Source organism: Mustela erminea, chromosome 9 (assembly GCF_009829155.1).
Source record: "Mustela erminea isolate mMusErm1 chromosome 9, mMusErm1.Pri, whole genome shotgun sequence".
NCBI classification, from domain to species: Eukaryota; Metazoa; Chordata; class Mammalia; order Carnivora; family Mustelidae; genus Mustela; species Mustela erminea.
The window spans coordinates 19,779,326-19,799,392 of record NC_045622.1 but is presented as its reverse complement, the minus strand read 5'-3'; the positions used below and the strand labels follow the sequence as shown (position 1 = coordinate 19,799,392).

The window sequence follows — 20,067 nt, the reverse complement described above, 5'->3', positions numbered from 1 at the left end:
TTCATTTGCAAATATTACATACAAAAAAATTGATCTTAAATGTTGGCCGTCACTATTGGTGATAAAAACAGAAACACATAGCTTAAATGGTAGAGGTGAATTTTGTATTATTGTCTCTCTGGGATTTCTTTGTGTGTTTATGTCAACTTCAATTAATTTCCCCTAGGCTTGAGAAGTGGAGTCAATATAAATCAAGATATCTAACACTCAACTCTTATCCTTTGTAAAATTACTGACCCATCTGGCTCAGTTATTATGTCTCTGAGGGTACCATGGAAAAATGTGGAGGGACCTACTCATACTAATATTAGTGATTAGAGACATGTAACAAAAAACACACAGTAGAGGCGTCTGGGTGGCTCAGTCAGTTAGGCATCCAACTCTTGATTTCAACTCAGATTATGATATCGGGGTTGTGAGATTGAGCCCGCATTGGGCTCTGGACTCAGAAGTCTGCTTGAGATTCTCTCTCTCCCTTTCCCTTCCACACATGCATGTGCTCTCTTGTTCTCTCTCTCTAAAATAAGTAAGTCTTTAAACATACACACACACTAGTTTTCTCTAAATACTGAGAGATCTGATGAACAATATATTGTTTAAAATATTGAGCTATATACATTTTCACACAAATACATTTTACTTACAAAGTTTTATAAAAATTTCTCAACTTTTGTTTAATAAGGTCTAGCTTATATATAGTAAAATATACAAATATGCTGTATACACCTTGATGACTTTTTGGCCTAAATATAAGCTCAATTTAATCACCACCCAGAAAAAGATATGGAACATATCCATGAACTCAGAAATTTTCCTCATGTCTCTTTCTGGTCAACAGCAGCCCACATCTACCACTTGAGGGAAACATTGCTCTGAGTTCTATCACTTTAAAATAGTTTTGCCTGTTTTTAAAAATCTTATAAATAAAATCATACTGTTTGTGCTTTTTTGTGTCTGTCTTCTTTCTTTGACATAATCATTTTTATATTTTAACCATATCAGTGCATATATCAGAAAATTACTTCTATCCCATTGAATGTATGTTATCCAATTTACTCATCTATTCTCTTGTTGATGGAAATTTGGGTATTATAAATAAAACGTCAATAAATATTTTTGCATAATTTCTTTTGGATATACCCTAATTTCTCTAGATAAATAGTTAACAGTGGAATGTCTGGATCCAAGGCTACATGTATGTGTATCTATTAAAAAACTCTAATTTGGGGTGCCTGGGTGGCTCAGTGGGTTAAGCCTCTGACTTCTGCTCAGGTCATTATCCCAGGGTCCTGGGATGGAGCCCCACATCAGGCTCTCTGCTCAGCAGGGAGTTTGCTTCCCCTCCTCTCTCTGCCTGCCTCTCTGCCTACTTGTGACCTCTATCTGTCAAATAAATAAACAAAATCTTTAAGAAAAAAAGAAAAAGAATGAAAACACCAATTTGTTTTCCAAAGTACTTGTACCATTTTTGGTACAAGTGTACTGTTTTGTACAGTGTACAAAAGTTCTAGCTGTTCCACATCCACAGTACATTTGGTATTTTAGTGTTCTGTTGTGCATACATTGGTATTTCATAAGAATTTGAATTTGCATTTTCTTAGGTCAGAGGATGCTGAAATAAAGTCTTTCAGATTTATTCATATTTGAGCCTCTATTGCTTCTTAGAATGACAACTTTAAAAAGTTTGCTAAAAAAAAAAAAGTTTGCTAATTAGACAGATTAAAATAAAAATAAAGCTGTCTTTGTACTCAGATGACATGATTGATTATCTCCATAGACAATCCCTCAAAACTGATAACAAGAACAACTACAAAAACAGACAAAAAGGGGCACCTGGGTGGCTCAGTGGGTTAGAGCCTCTGCTTTCGGCTCAGGTCATGGTCTTATGGTCCTGGGATCGAGCCCCGCATCGGACTCTCTGCTCAGCAGGGAGCCTGATTCCTCCTCCTTTTCTCTCTCTCTGCCTACTTGTGATCTCTGTCAAATAAATAAATAAAATCTTAAAAAAAAAAAAAAACAGACAAAAACCCGGAATTAGTAAGTGACTAAAAGCAAGTCACGGAACACAAAGTTAATACAAAAGTTGATTTCTTTACTATATATCAGCAATTGGGTGATTGGAACTTGAAATGAAAAACACAGTACTTCATATTGCACCCCTAGCGCCATCCCTAGTAAAGAAGAAATACCTAGTTATAAACTTAACAAAATATGTGTCAGATCTAGATGTAGAAAACTACAAAATTTTAATAAAAGTAATCATAAAAGATCCAAATCAATGGAAAGATATTCTATGTTAATGGATTGGAAGATTCAATAACAGTAAGATATCAATTCTTAATTTCATCTATGGAATCAATGTGATACCCATCAAAATCCCAGTAAGTTTTTGTGGATAGCAACAAACTGATTCTAAATTTATATGGAAAAGCAGAAGAGCCAGAATATCAAATACAATACTGAAGGGAAAAAAAAGTTGTAGGACAGACATTGTCCAACTTCAAGATCATTGCAAAGCTATAGTAATCAAGACAGTGTGATAAAAGAAAAGACACATAGAACAATGGATCAGAATAGAGAGCCCAGGAATAAACTTACAAAATGTAGACAACTAACTGGTCATTGACAAAGGAACAAAGGCAGTTCAATTGAGAAATAGTAATCTTTTTAACAAACAGTGCTGGAAAAATCATTTTATGTCTAAAGATATTTAGACATAAACCTTATACTTTCAAGCACACAAGCCTCAAAATAGATCATAGACCTATTGTAAACTCAAAATTCAAAGTGTAAACTACAAAACTTCTAAAGGAACTCATTATAGAGAATTTAGGTGAATTTGGATTTGAATTTGAGTTTTTAGATACAACACCAAAACACGATATGAAAAAAATTGATAAGTCAAATTTTATTAAAATTAAAAACTTCTCTGTGAACAACATTAAGAAAAGTCAAGCCACAGAATGGGAGAAAATATTGGCAAACACATACCTAATCAAGTTCTTGTGTCTACAATATACAAAGTGTTCTAAAACTCAACAATGAGAATACAAACAACTCATAGAAGGAGGCAAAGATCTGAACAAACACCTACCCAAAAAAGATATGCAGATGGAAAATAAACATTTGAAAATTTGCATGACATTATTTGTTTTTAGGGAATTTTTAATTCAAATAACAAGGGGATACCACTGCAAATCTTTTTTATTTTTATTTATTTCTTTTAAGCTTAACAGAATTCATTGTTTATGCACCACACCCAGTGCTCCATGCAATCCATGCCCTCTATAATACCCACCACCTGGTTCCCCCAACCTCCCACCCCCCACCCCTTCAAAACCCTCAGGTTGTTTTTCAGAGTCCATAGTCTCTCATGGTTCATCTCCCCCTCCAACTTTCCTCAACTCCCTTCTCCTCTCCATCTCCCTATGTCCTCCATGTTAATTGTTATGCTCCACAAATAAGTGAAACCATATGATAATTGACTCTCTCCGCTTCACTTATTTCACTCAGCATAATCTCTTCTAGTCCATCCATGTTGATGCAAAAGTTGGGTATTCATCCTTTCTGATGGAGACATAATACTCCATAGTGTATATGGACCACATCTTCCTTATCCTAACTGGTGTGAGGTGGAATGTCAATGTGGTTTTGATTTGAATCTCCCTGATGGCTATTGATGATGAACATTTTTTCATGTGTCTGATAGCCATTTGTATGTCTTTATTGGAGAAGTGTCTGTTCATGTCTTCTGCCCATTTTTTTGACCTGATTATCTGTTTTGTGTGTGTTGAGTTTGAGAAGTTCCTTATAGATCCTGGATATCAGCCTTTTGTCTGTACTGTCATTTGCAAATATCTTCTCCCACTCCGTGGGTTGCCTCTTTGTTTTGTTGACTGTTTCCTTTACTGTGCAGAAGCTTTTGATCTTGATGAAGTCCTGAAAGTTCATTTTCGCTTTTGTTTCCTTTGCCTTTGAAGACATATCTTGAAAGAAGTTGCTGTGGCTGATATTGAAGAGGATATTGCCTGTGTTCTCCTCCAAGATTCTGATGGATTCCTGTCTCACGTTGAGGTCTTTTATCCATTTTGAGTTTATCTTTGTGTACGTGTAAGAGAAGGGTCAAGTTTCATTCTTCTACACATAGCTGTCCAATTTTCCCGGCACCATTTATTGAAGAGACTGTCTTTTTTCCACTGTATATTTTTTCCTGTTTTGTCAAAGATTAATTGACCGTAGAGTTGAGGGTCCATTTCTGGGCTCTCTACTCTGTTCCACTGGTCTCTGAGCCTGTTTTATGCCAGTACCATGCTGCCTTGGTGACCACAGCTTTGTAATAAAGCTTGAAATCAGGTAACGTGATGCCCCTAGTTTTATTTTTGTTTTTCAACATTTCCTTAGCGATTTGGGGTCTCTTCTGATTCCATACAAATTTTAGGATTATTTGCTCCAGCTCTTTGAAAAATACCGGTGGGATTTTGATTGGAATGGCATTAAAAGTATAGATTGCTCTAGGCATTAGAGACATTTTAACAATGTTTATTCTTCTGATCTAAGAGCATGGAATGGTCTTCCATCTTTTTGTGTCTTCTTCAATTTCTTTCATGAGTGTTCTGTAGTTCCTCGAGTACAGATCCTTTACCTCTTTGGTTAGGTTTATTCCCAGGTATCTTATGGTTCTTGGTGCTATAGTAAATGGAATCGATTCTCTAATTTCCCTTTCTGTATTTTCACTGTTAGTGTATAAGAAAGCCACTGATTTCTGTACATTGACTTTGTATTGCCACATTACTGAATTGCTGTATGAGTTCTAGTAGTTTGGGGGTGGAGTCTTTTGCATTTTCCGTATAAAGTATCATTGCAAATCTAATACAATGACTACAGAATTGAGAAACTGGCAGTACCAGATGCTGGCAAGGATGGGAGCAATAGGAGCTTTCATTCTTGCTGTTGGTAATCCAAAGTGGTACAGCTACTTTGGAAAATAGTTTAGTCATTTCTCATAAAAGCAAATTATAGTCTTCACTTACAATCCAGCAATAATGCTCCTGGATATTTCCCAATTGATCTGAAAATTCATGTCCATACAAAAACCTTCATCTGATTTTTTATAGCAGCTTTATTTATGATTGCCAAAATGCAAACAAGATGTTCTTAAAAAGGTGAATGGATAGGGGTGCCTAGGTGGCTCAGTTGGTTAAGCCTCTGACTCTTGCTTTTGGCTCAGGTCATGATCTTGGGGTCATGAGATCGAGCACCACACTGGGCTCCATGATCAGTGCAGAGTCAGCTTGGGACTCTCCCTCTCCCCTTCCCCAGCTTACACATACTCTCTCTAAAATAAAATAAATAAAATCTTTAAAAGTAAATGACAATACAGACAAAGGGCTGATATCCAGGATCTATAAAGAAATCCTCAAACTCAACACACACAAAACAGATAATCATATAAAAAAATGGGCTGAAGACATAAACAGACACTTCTTCAACGAAGACATACTGAAGAAACGTTCATCATCACTAGACATCAGGGAGATTCAAATTAAAACCACATTGAGATTCCACCTCACACCAGTTAGAGTGGCCAAAATTAGCAAGACAGGAAACAACATGTGTTGGAGAGGATGTGGAGAAAGGGGAACCCCCTGGGAATGAAAGTTGGTGCAGCCACTTTGGAGAACAGTGTGGAGATTTGTTAAGAAATTAAAAATAGAGCTTCCCTATGACCCTGCAATTGCACTACTGGGTATTTACCCTAAAGATACAGATGTCATGAAAAGAAGGGCCATCTGTACCCCAATGTTCATAGCAGCAATGACCACAGTCGCCAAACTGTGGAAAGAAGCAAGATGCCCTTCAATGGACGAATGGATAAAGAAGATGTGGTCCATATATACTATGGAGTATTATGTCTCCATCAAAAAGGATGAATACCCAACTTTTGCATCAACATGGACGGGACTGGAGGAGATTATGCTGAGTGAAATAAGTGAAGCAGAGAGAGCCAATTATCATATGGTTTTGCTTATTTGTGGAGAATAAGGAGTAACACAGAGGACAATGGGAGATGAAGAAGAGAATGGAGTTGGGGGAAATTGGAGGGGGAGACGAACCATGAGAGACTGTGGGCTCTGAAAAACAATCTGAGGGTTTTGGAGGGACGGGGGGTGGGAGGTTGGGTGAGCCTGGTGATGGGTATTATGGAGGGCACATATTGCATAGAGCACTGGGTGTGGTGCATAAACAATGAATTCTGGAACACTGAAAAGAAATTAAAAAAATAACAAAAAGCATGGAGGACATGGGGAGTTAGAGAGAAGGGGGATGGGAGAAATTGGAAGGGGAGGTGAATAATGAGAGACTATGGACTCTCAAAAACAATCTGAGGGGTTTGAAGTGGCGGGGGGGCGGGTGGGAGGTCGGGTTACCAGGTGGTGGGTATTATAGAGGGCACTGATTGCATGGAGCACTGGGTGTGGTGAATAAATAATGATACTGTTATGCTGAAAATAATAAATGAAAAAAAATAAATAAAAATAAAAAAATACACTTCTTAGCTTGCTTTTAAAAGAGAAAAAATATAAGTGAATGGGTTAAATTTGGTATATCTGTATAGGGGAATATTATTCAGACATAAAAAGAAATGAGCTATCATGCTGTGAAAAACATGTAGGAGTATTGAAGATGTGTTTCCAAGTAAAAAAGCCATCTGGAAGGGCTACATACTATTTTGTTTCCAACTGTTTGATATTCTGGAAAAGGCAAAACTATAGAGACAGTATAAAGGTCAGTGGTTGTCAGATTTTTTGAGGGAGCAGTGAGGGATGAATAAAAAAAAGATTGAGGATTTTTAGGACAGTGAAACTATTTTGTGGGATACTGTAATGATAGACAAATGATGCTATGTATTTCTCAAAACTCATAGAGCATTACAATACAAAGAATGAAGTTTAATGTTTGAAAATCTGTGAAATCATTTATGAAGTCAGGACAATACCAGGAGGGAACACAAATAATGAAAGGAGAATCTTAATATATTACAAAATTATGAAACTTCTGTGAAGGAGGTAAGGGGAATAGGAGGTGGAAATGAGTGAAATTTGTGAGACTAAAAGCAAAGGAACTGCTCATAAGCACTGTGCTCTGGTTGGTTTCTATGGGAGTATGGGTTAAGAATTCTGATACTGCTGTCCTTGTACGCTGGAACTGACCAATTATGTAAATGGATGGTGGAAGGTGAGAGCCAGGTTTCTTGCTGTTGGGGTGGGAATTTACAAATACGTAGAATTAAAAGGAGGCTAGAATGATGAATGTGGTAATAGTTTAGAGTTGGAGACATTAGTAAGAACTCATATTTAGCTTAATATAGATAAACGTGCTACATATAGACATATTCATACATACATGTATATGCATCTGTTAGTATACAAACATATTTCTTTGTCTTGTCAACTGAAAGGGCCTTAAAAGAATGACACTCTTGTGGCAAGAAACACAGCTAGCATTGAGATCTTGTTTTCTAGTACCATTTCCTAATGAAATGAATTTAATACTGTTCCAGGGCAGGTGATAACCAAGATGAGCCTGAAGCAACTTGTAATGCCACGAAGTGCTCTCTCTCTCTACACACACACACACACACACACACACACACACATACAATGGGGGTATTTCAAAGGGGTGTAGGAGCCAATCGAAAGAGCTCCATTGGAAAATTTGAGCTGGAAAATTTGAGTAAATAAAGTAGTATTGGATTATAACCCAGTGTATGACATAAGTGTGGTAAATTGATAAAAATAAATAATTCAATAAATAACGTCCTATTCCTTAAGTGTGGGCTGCTCATAGTATAACTCCTTCCTAAAAGTATGGAAGTTGGGGTATGGAGAGCATGACTTAACAGTGGAGAAACCTGATAAACACTACTTCAGCCACGTGATCAAAGTCACAGTGAATATTCATCAATCATAAGGATACTACATACTCTTGATATAATGTGGTGAAAATGGCATTACCTCTGTGACCTGCCTCTCCCAAGCCCATAACCCCAGTGTAGTCATTACAAAATCATCAAATTCCATTAGAGGGATACCCTATAATATACCTAGGAAGTGCTCTTCAAAACTGTAAGGTCATCAAAAACAAGGGAAGTGTGAGAAACTGTTAAAGCTGACAGGAACCTAAAGAGACATGACAAGTAAGTGTAATCTGGGATCCTGAAAAGAAAGACAATTAGATAAAAGCCATTTCTAAATCAGTTATGGATTTCAATTAATAATGCCTCAATACTGGTTCATTTATTGTAAAGAATGTACCATATGATTATAAAATGTTAGTATTAGGACCAACTGGGTACAGAGGGATATATGAGAACTCTGTACTATCTTGTCAATTTTTCTATAAATAGAAAACTTTTAAAAAGGTCTAAAAAATATTAAAAACATGACACAAGAACTTGGGAGATGTAGCAAAGCTTGTCTCCATAAAATAATTATAGCTACAAACATTATCTGAAATATGGTCTCCCTATATTGGGAGGCAAAAATTATTATCACCACTATTGGGAAAGCAAGACTGAGAAGTCTGTACAAACAAACCTTGTTGAACCTTATTTTTCTAGTTGCTTCTTCACAATTAGCTATCCTAGCTAAAGCCCCTTTGCCTTGTCATGTTTCCATAATTTGCTACTCTTTGTCCAACTTAGCATTGTAAGTACTTGGCTCTAAGAGGTTTCTTTTGGTCTTCACTTTTTGAAGGCTTCCATGCACATGTAAAAATAATTAAAATGTGTATGTTTTCCCCCATTAACCTGCCTTAAGTCAGTTTCATTCTTAGAACCAGCTGGAGATAGTAAGAGGGTAGAAGGGAAATTTTTCCTCTTCAGAATACAGTTTTCATAATTTTACTACCTAATATGTACCAGGAATTTACACTTAGGTTAGTTTTATATATTTAAAAATTTATGCAGTTATTAAGGAGGGCACGTATTGCATGGAGCACTAGGTATGGTGCATAAACAATGAATCTTGGAACACTAAAAAATATAAAATAAAATTACAATATTAAAAAAATTTATGTTTTCATACTGTTCCTGGCCTTTTGAATTTTTTTTAATTAATTTTTTATTTTTTATAAACATATATTTTTATCCCCAGGGGTATAGGTCTGTGAATCACCAGGTTTACACACTTCACAGCACTCACCAAAGCACATACCCTCCCCAATGTCCATAATCCCACCCCCTTCTCCCAAACCCCCTCCCCCCAAAACCCTCAGTTTGTTTTGTGAGATTAAGAGTCACTTATGGTTTGTCTCCGTCCCAATCCCATCTTGTTTCATTCATTCTTCTCCTACCCACTTAAGCCCCCATGTTGCATCACCACTTCCTCATATCAGGGAGATCATATGGTAGTTGTCTTTCTCTGCTTGACTTATTTCGCTAAGCATGATACGCTCTAGTTCCATCCATGTTGTCGCAAATGGCAAGATTTCATTTCTTTGGATGGCTGCATAGTATTCCATTGTGTATATATACCACATCTTCTTGATCCATTCATCTGTTGATGGACATCTAGGTTCTTTCCATAGTTTGGCTATTGTGGACTTTGCTGCTATAAACATTCGGGTGCACGTGCCCCTTTGGATCACTACGTTTGTATCCTTAGGGTAAAGACCCAATAGTGCAATTGCTGGGTCATAGGGCAGTTCTATTTTCAACATTTTGAGGAACCTCCATGCTGTTTTCCAGAGTGGCTGCACCAGCTTGCATTCCCACCAACAGTGTAGGAGGGTTCCCCTTTCTCCACATCCTCGCCAGCATCTGTCATTTCCTGACTTGTTGATTTTAGCCATTCTGACTGGTGTGAGGTGATATCTCATTGTGGTTTTGATTTGTATTTCCCTGATGCCGAGTGATATGGAGCACTTTTTCATGTGTCTGTTGGCCATCTGGATGTCTTCTTTGCAGAAATGTCTGTTCATGTCCTCTGCCCATTTCTTGATTGGATTATTTGTTCTTTGGGTGTTGAGTTTGCTAAGTTCTGTATAGATTTGGACACTAGTCCTTTATCTGATATGTCGTTTGCAAATATCTTCTCCCATCCTGTCAGTTGTCTTTTGATTTTGTTAACTGTTTCCTTTTCTGTGCAAAAGCTTTTGATGTTGATGAAATCCCAATAGTTCATTTTTGCCCTTGCTTCCCTTGCCTTTGGCGTTGTTCCTAGGAAGATGTTGCTGCGGCTGAGGTCGAAGAGGTTGCTGCCTGTGTTCTCCTCAAGGATTTTGATGGATTCCTTTCGCACATTGAGGTCTATTTTTGTGTGTGGTGTAAGGAAATGGTCCGATTTCATTTTTCTGCATGTGGCTGTCCAATTTTCCCAGCACCATTTATTGAAGAGGCTGTCTTTTTTCCATTGGACATTCTTTCCTGCTTTGTCAAAGATTAGTTGACTGTAGAGTTGAGGGTCTGTTTCTGGGCTCTCTATTCTGTTCCATTGATCTCTGTGTCTGTTTTTGTGCCAGTACCATGCTGTCTTGATGATGACAGCTTTGTAATAGAGCTTGAAGTCCAGAATTGTGATGCCACCAACGTTGGCTTTCTTTTTCAATATCCCTTTGGCTATTCGAGGTCTTTTCTGGTTCCATATAAATTTTAGAATTATTTGTTCCATTTCTTTGAAAAAGATGGATGGTACTTTGATAGGAATTGCATTAAATGTGTAGATTGCTTTAGGTAGCATAGACATTTTCACAATATTTATTCTTCCAATCCAGGAGCATGGAACATTTTTCCATTTCTTTGTGTCTTCCTCAATTTCTTTCATGAGTACTTTATAGTTTTCTGAGTATAGATTCTGTGCCTCTTTGGTTAGGTTTATTCCTAGGTATCTTATGGTTTGGGGTGCAATTGTAAATGGGATTGACTCCTTAATTTCTCTTTCTTCTATCTTGCTGTTGGTCTAGAGAAATGCAACTGATTTCTGTGCATTGATTTTATATCCTGACACTTTACTGAATTTCTGTATAAGTTCTAGCAGTTTTGGAGTGGAGTCTTCTGGGTTTTCCACATATAGTATCATATCATCTGCGAAGAGTGATAATTTGACTACTTCTTTGCCGATTTGGATGCCTTTAATTTCCTTTTGTTGTCTGATTGCTGAGGCTAGGACCTCTAGTACTATGTTGAATAGCAGTGGTGATAATGGACATCCCTGCCGTGTTCCTGACCTTAGCGGCAAAGCTTTCAGTTTTTCTCCATTGAGAATGATATTTGCGGTGGGTTTTTCATAGATGGCTTTGATGATATTGAGGTATGTGCCCTCTATCCCTACACTTTGAAGAGTTTTGATCAGGAAGGGATGCTGTACTTTGTCAAATGCTTTTTCAGCATCTATTGAGAGTATCATATGGTTCTTGTTCTTTCTTTTATTGATGTGTTGTATCACATTGACTGATTTGCGGATGTTGAACCAACCTTGCAGCCCTGGAATAAATCCCACTTGGTCGTGGTGAATAATCCTTTTAATGTACTGTTGAATCCTATTGGCTAGTATTTTGGTGAGAATTTTCGCATCTGTGTTCATCAAGGATATTGGTCTATAGCTCTCTTTTTTGAGGGGATCCTTGTCTGGTTTTGGGATCCAGGTGATGCTGGCCTCATAAAATGAGTTTGGAAGTTTTCCTTCCATTTCTATTTTTTGGAACAGTTTCAGGAGAATAGGAATTAGTTCTTCTTTAAATGTTTGGTAGAATTCCCCCAGGAAGCCGTCTGGCCCTGGGCTTTTGTTTGTTTGGAGATTTTTAATGACTGTTTCAATCTCCTTACTGGTTATGGGTCGGTTCAGGCTTTCTATTTCTTTCTGGTTCAGTTGTGGTAGTTTATATGTTTCTAGGAATACATCCATTTCTTCCAGATTGTCAAATTTGTTGGCGTAGAGTTGCTCATAGTTTGTATTTCTTTGGTGTTAGTTGTGATCTCTCCTCTTTCATTCATGATTTTATTTATTTGGGTCCTTTCTCTTTTCTTTTTGATAAGTCGGGCCAGGGGTTTATCAATTTTATTAATTCTTTCAAAGAACCAACTCCTAGTTTCGTTGATTTGTTCTATTGTTTTTTTGGTTTCTATTTCATTGATTTCTGCTCTGATCTTTATGATTTCTCTTCTCCTGCTGGGCTTAGGGTTTCTTTCTTGTTCTTTCTCCAGCTCCTTTAGGTGTAGGGTTAGGTTGTGTACCTGAGCCCTTTCTTGTTTCTTGAGAAAGGCTTGTACTGCTATATATTTTCCTCTCAGGACTGCCTTTGTTGCATCCCACAGATTTTGAACCATTGTATTTTCATTATCATTTGTTTCCATGATTTTTTTCAATTCTTCTTTAATTTCCCAGTTGACCCATTCATTCTTTAGAAGGATGCTGTTTAGTCTCCATGTATTTGGGTTCTTTCCAAACTTCCTTTTGTGGTTGAGTTCTAGCTTTAGAGCATTGTGGCCTGAAAATATGCAGGGAATGATCCCAATCTTTTGATACTGGTTGAGTCCTGATTTAGGACCGAGGATGTGATCTATTCTGGAGAATGTTCCATGTGCACTAGAGAAGAATGTGTATTCTGTTGCTTTGGGATGAAATGTTCTGAATATATCTGTGATGTCCATCTGGTCCAGTGTGTCGTTTAAGGCCTTTATTTCCTTGCTGATCTTTTGCTTGGATGATCTGTCCATTTCAGTGAGGGGAGTGTTAAAGTCCCCTACTATTATTGTATTATTGTTTATGTGTTTCTTTGATTTTGTTATTAATTGGTTTATATAGTTGGCTGCTCCCACGTTGGGGGCATAGATATTTAAAATTGTTAAATCTTCTTGTTGGACAGACCCTTTGAGTATGATATAGTGTCCTTCCTCATCTCTTATTATAGTCTTTGGCTTAAAATCTAATTGATCTGATATAAGGATTGCCACTCCTGCTTTCTTCTGATGTCCATTAGCATGGTAAATTCTTTTCCACCCCCTCACTTTAAATCTGGAGGTGTCTTCGGGCTTAAAATGAGTTACTTGGAGGCAACATATAGATGGGTTTTGTTTTTTTATCCATTCTGATACCCTGTGTCTTTTGATGGGGCATTTAGCCCATTAACATTCAGGGTAACTATTGAGAGATATGAATTTAGTGCCATTGTATTGCCTGTAAGGTGACCGTTACTGTATATGGTCTTTGTTCTTTTCTGATCTACCACTTGTAGGCTCTCTCTTTGCTTAGAGGACCCCTTTCAAGATTTCCTGTAGAGCTGGTTTGGTGTTTGCAAATTCTTTCAGTTTTTGTTTGTCCTGGAAGCTTTTAATCTCTCCTATTTTCAATGATAGCCTAGCTGGATATAGTATTCTTGGCTGCATGTTTTTCTCAGTTAGTGCTCTGAAAATATCATGCCAGCTCTTTCTGGCCTGCCAGGTCTCTGTGGATAAGTCAGCTGCCAATCTAATATTTTTACCATTGTATGTTACAGACTTCTTTTCCCGGGCTGCTTTCAGGATTTTCTCTTTGTCACTGAGACTTGTAAATTTTACTGTTAGGTGACGGGGTGTGGGCCTATTGTTATTGATTTTGAGGGGCGTTCTCTGAACCTCCTGAATTTTGATGCTTGTTCCCTTTGCCATATTGGGGAAATTCTCCCCAATAATTCTCTCCAGTATACCTTCTGCTCCCCTCTCTCTTTCTTCTTCTTCTGGAATCCCAATTATTCTAATGTTATTTCGTCTTATGGTGTCACTTATCTCTCGAATTCTCCCCTCGTGGTCCAGTAGCTGTTTGTCCCTCTTTTGCTCAGCTTCTTTATTCTCTGTCATTTGGTCTTCTATATCACTAATTCTTTCTTCTGCCTCATTTATCCTAGCAGTGAGAGCCTCCATTTTTGATTGCACCTCATTAATAGCTTTTTTGATTTCAACTTGGTTAGATTTTAGTTCTTTTATTTCTCCAGAAAGGGCTTTTATATCTCTCGAGAGGGTTTCTCTAATATCTTCCATGCCTTTTTCGAGCCCGGCTAGAACCTTGAGAATTGTCATTCTGAACTCTAGATCTGACATATTACCAATGTCTGTATTGATTAGGTCCCTAGCCTTTGGTACTGCCTCTTGTTCTTTTTTTTGTGTTGAATTTTTCCGTCTCGTCATTTTGTCCAGATAAGAGTATATGAAGGAGCAAGTAAAATACTAAAAGGGTGGCAACAACCCCAGGAAAATATGCTTTAACCAAATTAGAAGAGATCCCAAATCGTGAGGGGGGAGAAAGGGGATAAAAAGAGGTTCAAAAAGGAAGAAATAAATAAAAAAAGAAAAAAGAACAAAAAAGAAAAGAAAAGAATTTTTAAAAAAGAAAACAAATAAGAAAAATTTAAAAAAGAAAAAATATATACAGTAGATAAACTAGTTAAAAAACGTTAAAAAAGAAAAAGGTAAATGTTAAAAAAAAAAGTTAACCAGAAGGCGAGAAAAAAAAAAAAACAAAAAATGAAAAAGAAAAAAATTAAATTAACTGCAAGACTAAAAAAAATCACAGGGAAAAAGCCATGAGTTCCGTGCTTTGCTTTCTCCTCCTCTGGAATTCTGCTGCTCTCCTTGGTATTGAAACGGCACTCCTTTGTAGGTGAACTTGGTCTCGGCTGGATTTCTTGTTGATCTTCTCGGGGAGGGGCCTGGTGTAGTGATTCTCACGTGTTTTTGCCCCAGGCGGAATTGCACCACCCTTATCAGGGGCAGGGGTGAGTAATCCGCTCGGGTTTGCTTTCAGAAGCTTTTGGTCCCTGAGCGCTTTCTGTAGAGTTCCGGAGGATGGGGAATACAAATGGCGGCCTCCTGGTCACCGGCCCGGAGGAGCCGAGAGCCCAGGGCCCCACTCCTCAGTGCGCCCTCAGAGAACAGTGCCCAGTTACTCCCGTCTGCCTGACCTCCGGCCGTGCTCCGAGCTCATTATATATATCATATATAATATATAATATATGATATATATAATATATGATATATATAAATAATATATATGATATATATTAATTATATATTTTATATATATATATATATATATATATATAATGTCCAGGGGTTTTAGTTGTGATAAGAGGAAGAATAAGAGAAAATATACCATTTCCACCCTCCCAGGAGCAAGAGTCCTATTTGGTTCTTTTCAAATTTTCTGCTTGTTAAAATATTTTATTTTATAATTTGTTTTAAGAATATTTGTCATTGCTTATTGAAACAGTTTTATGTTTACTGCATTAAAATTCTTGTCAAATAATTCTAACATCTGGATTATATATAGAGAGAAATATATAGAGTAAGAAATTTTTTTCACTAATGAAATTTTTCTGTTCCTGGATCCTAGTAGGATTCTGCAATGCATTTAGTTGTTATTTCTCCTTAGTCTTCCCTGATCTCTATTTTCTCAGTCTTTGCCTTTTTTTAATGACTATAATGATTTTGAAGAGTATAGGTAGGTAAGTTGAATAATGCCCTTATTTGGGTTTATACGCTGCTTTTTGATTATTAGATTGGGTTGTACATTTTAGAAAGAGTAACATAGAGTGAGGCGCCTGTCATGGTCTGTTGGATATCAATATGACTTATCGCTAGTGATGTTAACTTTGGTGAATTTCTTAAGGTGGTGTCTGTCAGGGAGAAAAATACACTGTTTTCCCCCTTTCCATACTCAGTTCTTCGGAATCAAGTCATTAAGTCTAAGGGAGAGGAATTAAGCTCTATGTCCTTGAGAGGACTTATTCTTGAAATTCTTCTCAAAGGACATTTGTTCTTTCTCTACCATAACAATATAGAGCCATGGATATTGAATTTATTTTTTGGACATCATACTTAGTCAAAAAGCTAAACTCAGGGGTCCATCGACAGATGACTAGATAAAGAAGATGTGATACACACACATACACTGGAATATTATTCAACCATCAGAAAGAATGAAATCTTCCATTTGCAACAACATGGATGGAACTAGAGGGTATTAAGCTAAGCCAAATAAGTTAGTCAGAGAAAGACAAACACCATATGATTTCACTCATATGTGGAATTTAAAAAACAAAACAGATGAACATAGGGATGGGAAGGAAAAATAAAATAAGATGAAAACAGAGAGGCAGGCAAACCATGAGAGAGAGTGAACTCTAGGAAACAAACAAGGTTGCTGAAGGGGAGGGGAGTGAAGGGATGGGGTAACTAGGTGATGGGCCTTAAGGAGGGCACATGATGTAATGAGAGCTGGGTGTTATATGCAACTGATGAATCACTAAATTCTACCCCTGAAACTAATAATATACTACTATATGTTAACTAAATTGAATTTAAATAATTTTTAAAAACCACAAATATTCACCAAAGCAAAAAAAAAAAAAGCTAAATTCAGAGGTTACATATTATATGATTTCATTTCTTGTTCTCTAAAGGCATCAACTGTAGAGATGGAGAACAGGTTGGTGGTTGCTGGAAGATAGATGCAGGGGAGGGGGATTGGTGTGACTATAAAGGGGTAGAATAAAGTAATAGAACTTCTGTATCCTAATTGTGATGGTCAGTACATGAATCTATACAAGGGATCAGATTGAATTGATCTATGCACAGTCACACACACACACACACACACACACACACCAGAAACACTCAGTACATGTAAAACCACTGAAAACTGAATAACATCTGCAGTCCTAAAGTCTAGTTATTGTACCGAAGTCAGTTTCCCAGTTTTGCTTTTATACTACAGTTGTTGAAGATGTCACTGTGATAGGAATCTGGGTGGAGTTCAAGGGAATCCATATATTATTTTTACAATTACCTCTGAGTCTATACTCATTTAAGAAAAATTTAGATGCCTTCTCACAAGCACCAGTAGAAATTAATATATATGCTGAAATTCCAAGGTAATATTTTCTTGAAATGGGAGCCTACTAACACCTATTTTTCTTATAGATTTACTTTTTAATGTTGAAAGCAAAGACATTGAGTCAGAACAGTTTCATGGGATAACGGATTCTTAGTCTATCAAATAACTTCTCATTAAACAATTATCTGCAAACACAATAAAAAGTATCCTTTCACTATATGCCTATAAAATATGCATAAACAATGATTATTTGAAGGTTCTCAAAATATTAAAAAGAGCATAATAAATAAACATTACTGTTCAGTTCACAAGTTCTGCTAAAACAAATGTGTTACCTAGAAAGATAATTAGTGACATTTTTTAGATTCTATTTATCTGCATCTTTATAAGGGACAGCAGAGGGTCCTTTCTTGTAAAACCTAGGGAATATATAATCCCTGATGGGAAATTAACATTTACTGTCACAATTAGGGTATAAACTCAGACATTAATTTCTTCCCTGTAGAATATATCATGATAGGAAGATCTTAGGGGAGACCTATACCTAGATTTCTAATGAGGTCCAAAAGAATTATAAGCTTTATGCAAAAGCCTTGTTCTCTATGACATGGTACATCTCATGTCAGCTGTGTGGTTTCCCTTTGAACTCTCTTAGTAAATTTACAACTAGAAGTTTGATCTACTCCTCAGACTGACTCCTTGAACATTCAGTCTGGGAGATCTATGCTATTGCTCTTTTGCCTATAAATGAAGAAGATCCTGTGACTCTCTGCTCAGTTTTGATATTATAAAAGTCAGTTCCTCCAGGACAGTGGAGGTGAAACTCACAAAGACTCCGCACTGAGTTCTCACAATGGAAGGAAAGTGGGTTATGCAAATTTCTATTTTTCTCTTACTCTGTTGCTGAAAAATGGTGAAAAGTATTTATTTTTAATAACAAGAAACTCAAATATGCAACTCTGACCTTACTGCCTGCATTATTCTCAGCACACCCTTCTGGTGTTGGGATCATTCTCAGTTTGGTAGCAGGAGACCTACAGCAGCTTCAAGTGACATGGTCAGAAAATAGGCACATCAGAGGAAGAAAAGTTTTGGGTTTTTTTTCTAGAAATATTTTTTTGCTGAAATATACTATACATATGGAAAGGTTTACATGTCATAGTCAGTATACAGATTGATATATTTCCACAAATGTTACTAATTTAATAAACATTCAAATGTTTCATGCCCTCCTACAAAGCAAAGGAAACTCATCTACTTTGCTTTGTTCATTATCTTTCCAGCTAGGAGGGAACAAAGGAGGTGAATGTGTAGAAGTACCCAATGTCTAGTTAACTACAAATCTTAGGCTACCAAGGGTCTCCTCAATAAGTGTTATCAGTAATTGACTTCGTGGATTCTTGTAGTAAAGGATTTGGAAACCCTCTGAGACACTTCCTTCTAGGAAGCAAAACATCTGGATGGTTGCTACTCTAGCAGAGTTTTCTCTTTTTTGATAGTCATCACGGGGGAACTGACATATGTGGTAGGGTAATGGAAACATGAGTAGGAATTACGAAGTGAAGGGTAGGATGAGTGGGAAGCAGAGATGGGGATGGCTCTCCTCTACCAAAGCTCACCAACAGGTAGCCTTTATCCTCAACCGCTCCATCCCTGTATCTTTAGTAAAGACGGGAGCAGTTGTTTGTCACGTGCTGCTCATGAAACAAGACAGAGTGGTTTTAATGTTGAAAGGAGTATGTACTAGTCCACTCTGACCCTGTGGAGTGAAGGAGGACTTATTTGCTGGTCTGAGTCTTCTTCTCATAGTTAAGAGTGTGTAAGGATGGGGGGAAAGCTGGGGTTTCTATTAACGGGACTTTCTTCTGTCCTCACAGATTTCCAAAGAGGACAATATTGGTTAGAAATGACTCCTCAGTGACTGAATTTCTTCTTGCTGGATTAACAGACCGCCCAGAGCTCCAGCAATCCCTCTTTTTCCTGTTTCTGATGATCTACGTTGTCACCGTGGTGGGCAACCTTGGCTTGATCATTCTCATCGGTCTCGACTCTCACCTCCACACCCCCATGTACTACTTCCTCTTCAACCTATCCTTCATTGATCTCTGTTACTCTTCTGTTTTCACCCCCAAGATGCTGATGAACTTTGTATCAAGGGAGAACATCATCTCCTATGTCGGGTGCATGACACAGCTGTTTTTCTTTCTCTTTTTTGTCATCTCGGAATGCTACATGTTGACGTCAATGGCCTATGACCGCTATGTGGCCATCTGTCATCCACTGCTGTATAGGGTCACCATGTCCCATCAGGTCTGTTGCTTGCTAACTGTTGCAGCATACATGATGGGATTTGCTGGAGCCTCTGCCCACACAGGCTGCATGCTTAGACTGACCTTCTGCCATGTCAATATCATCAACCATTACCTGTGTGACATTCTTCCTCTTCTCCAACTCTCTTGCACCAGCACCTATGTCAATGAGGTGGTAGTTCTGATAGTTGTGGGAATTAATATCACAGTACCCAGTTTTACCATCCTGATTTCTTATGTCTTTATCCTTACTAGCATTCTTCATATCAGATCTGCTCAAGGACGATCAAAAGCCTTCAGTACCTGTAGCTCTCACATCATTGCTCTTTCTCTTTTTTTTGGGTCAGCAGCATTCATGTATCTTAAATATTCTCCTGAATCTATGGACCTGGGAAAAATTTCTTCAGTTTTCTATACTAATGTGGTACCCATGCTCAATCCTCTGATCTACAGTTTGAGGAACAAGGATATCAAGGTTACACTGCAGAATGCCCTGATTAAAATATGGAGAAGAAACATGCTGTAGTTACAAGGTATAATGTAAAGGAATTTGATTTTTAAAAATTTTAGTTAGTATTTTTCAGGAAGAGGTTTTGATCATTATCTATATTTCTGCAGATTGTGTTATCTGTGTTTTAATAGATTCATCTTATCATTTCCCTTATGTCATTTCCCTAAGTTATCTCATTTTTTGCTTCCATATTCCTGTACCTGATAATAGTTTACTAAATAACTAATAACATCTTTATAAAAAGAACAAGTTGTACAGATTCTTTTTTATTCCTAACCTGGACAAGTATGATAAAATTCGCAAGTGCCAGAAAGTTGAAATTACAGCTTGCCCACCTAAACCCAGAAGTGTGAATTACTTTAGAAACATTCTTTTTCTT

General features: G+C 37.2%; 1 protein-coding gene across 1 annotated transcript; it reads left to right on the top strand.

Moving 5' to 3' along the window:
- The first annotated feature begins 16,449 nt into the window (after positions 1–16,449).
- LOC116598794 (olfactory receptor 8B3-like) lies at positions 16,450–19,703 on the top strand. Its single transcript, XM_032358116.1, has 2 exons — positions 16,450–16,460; positions 18,746–19,703. The coding sequence occupies exons 1-2, from the start codon at positions 16,450–16,452 to the stop codon at positions 19,701–19,703; spliced, it is 969 nt and encodes a 322-aa protein (XP_032214007.1).
- Positions 19,704–20,067: the final 364 nt, after the last annotated feature.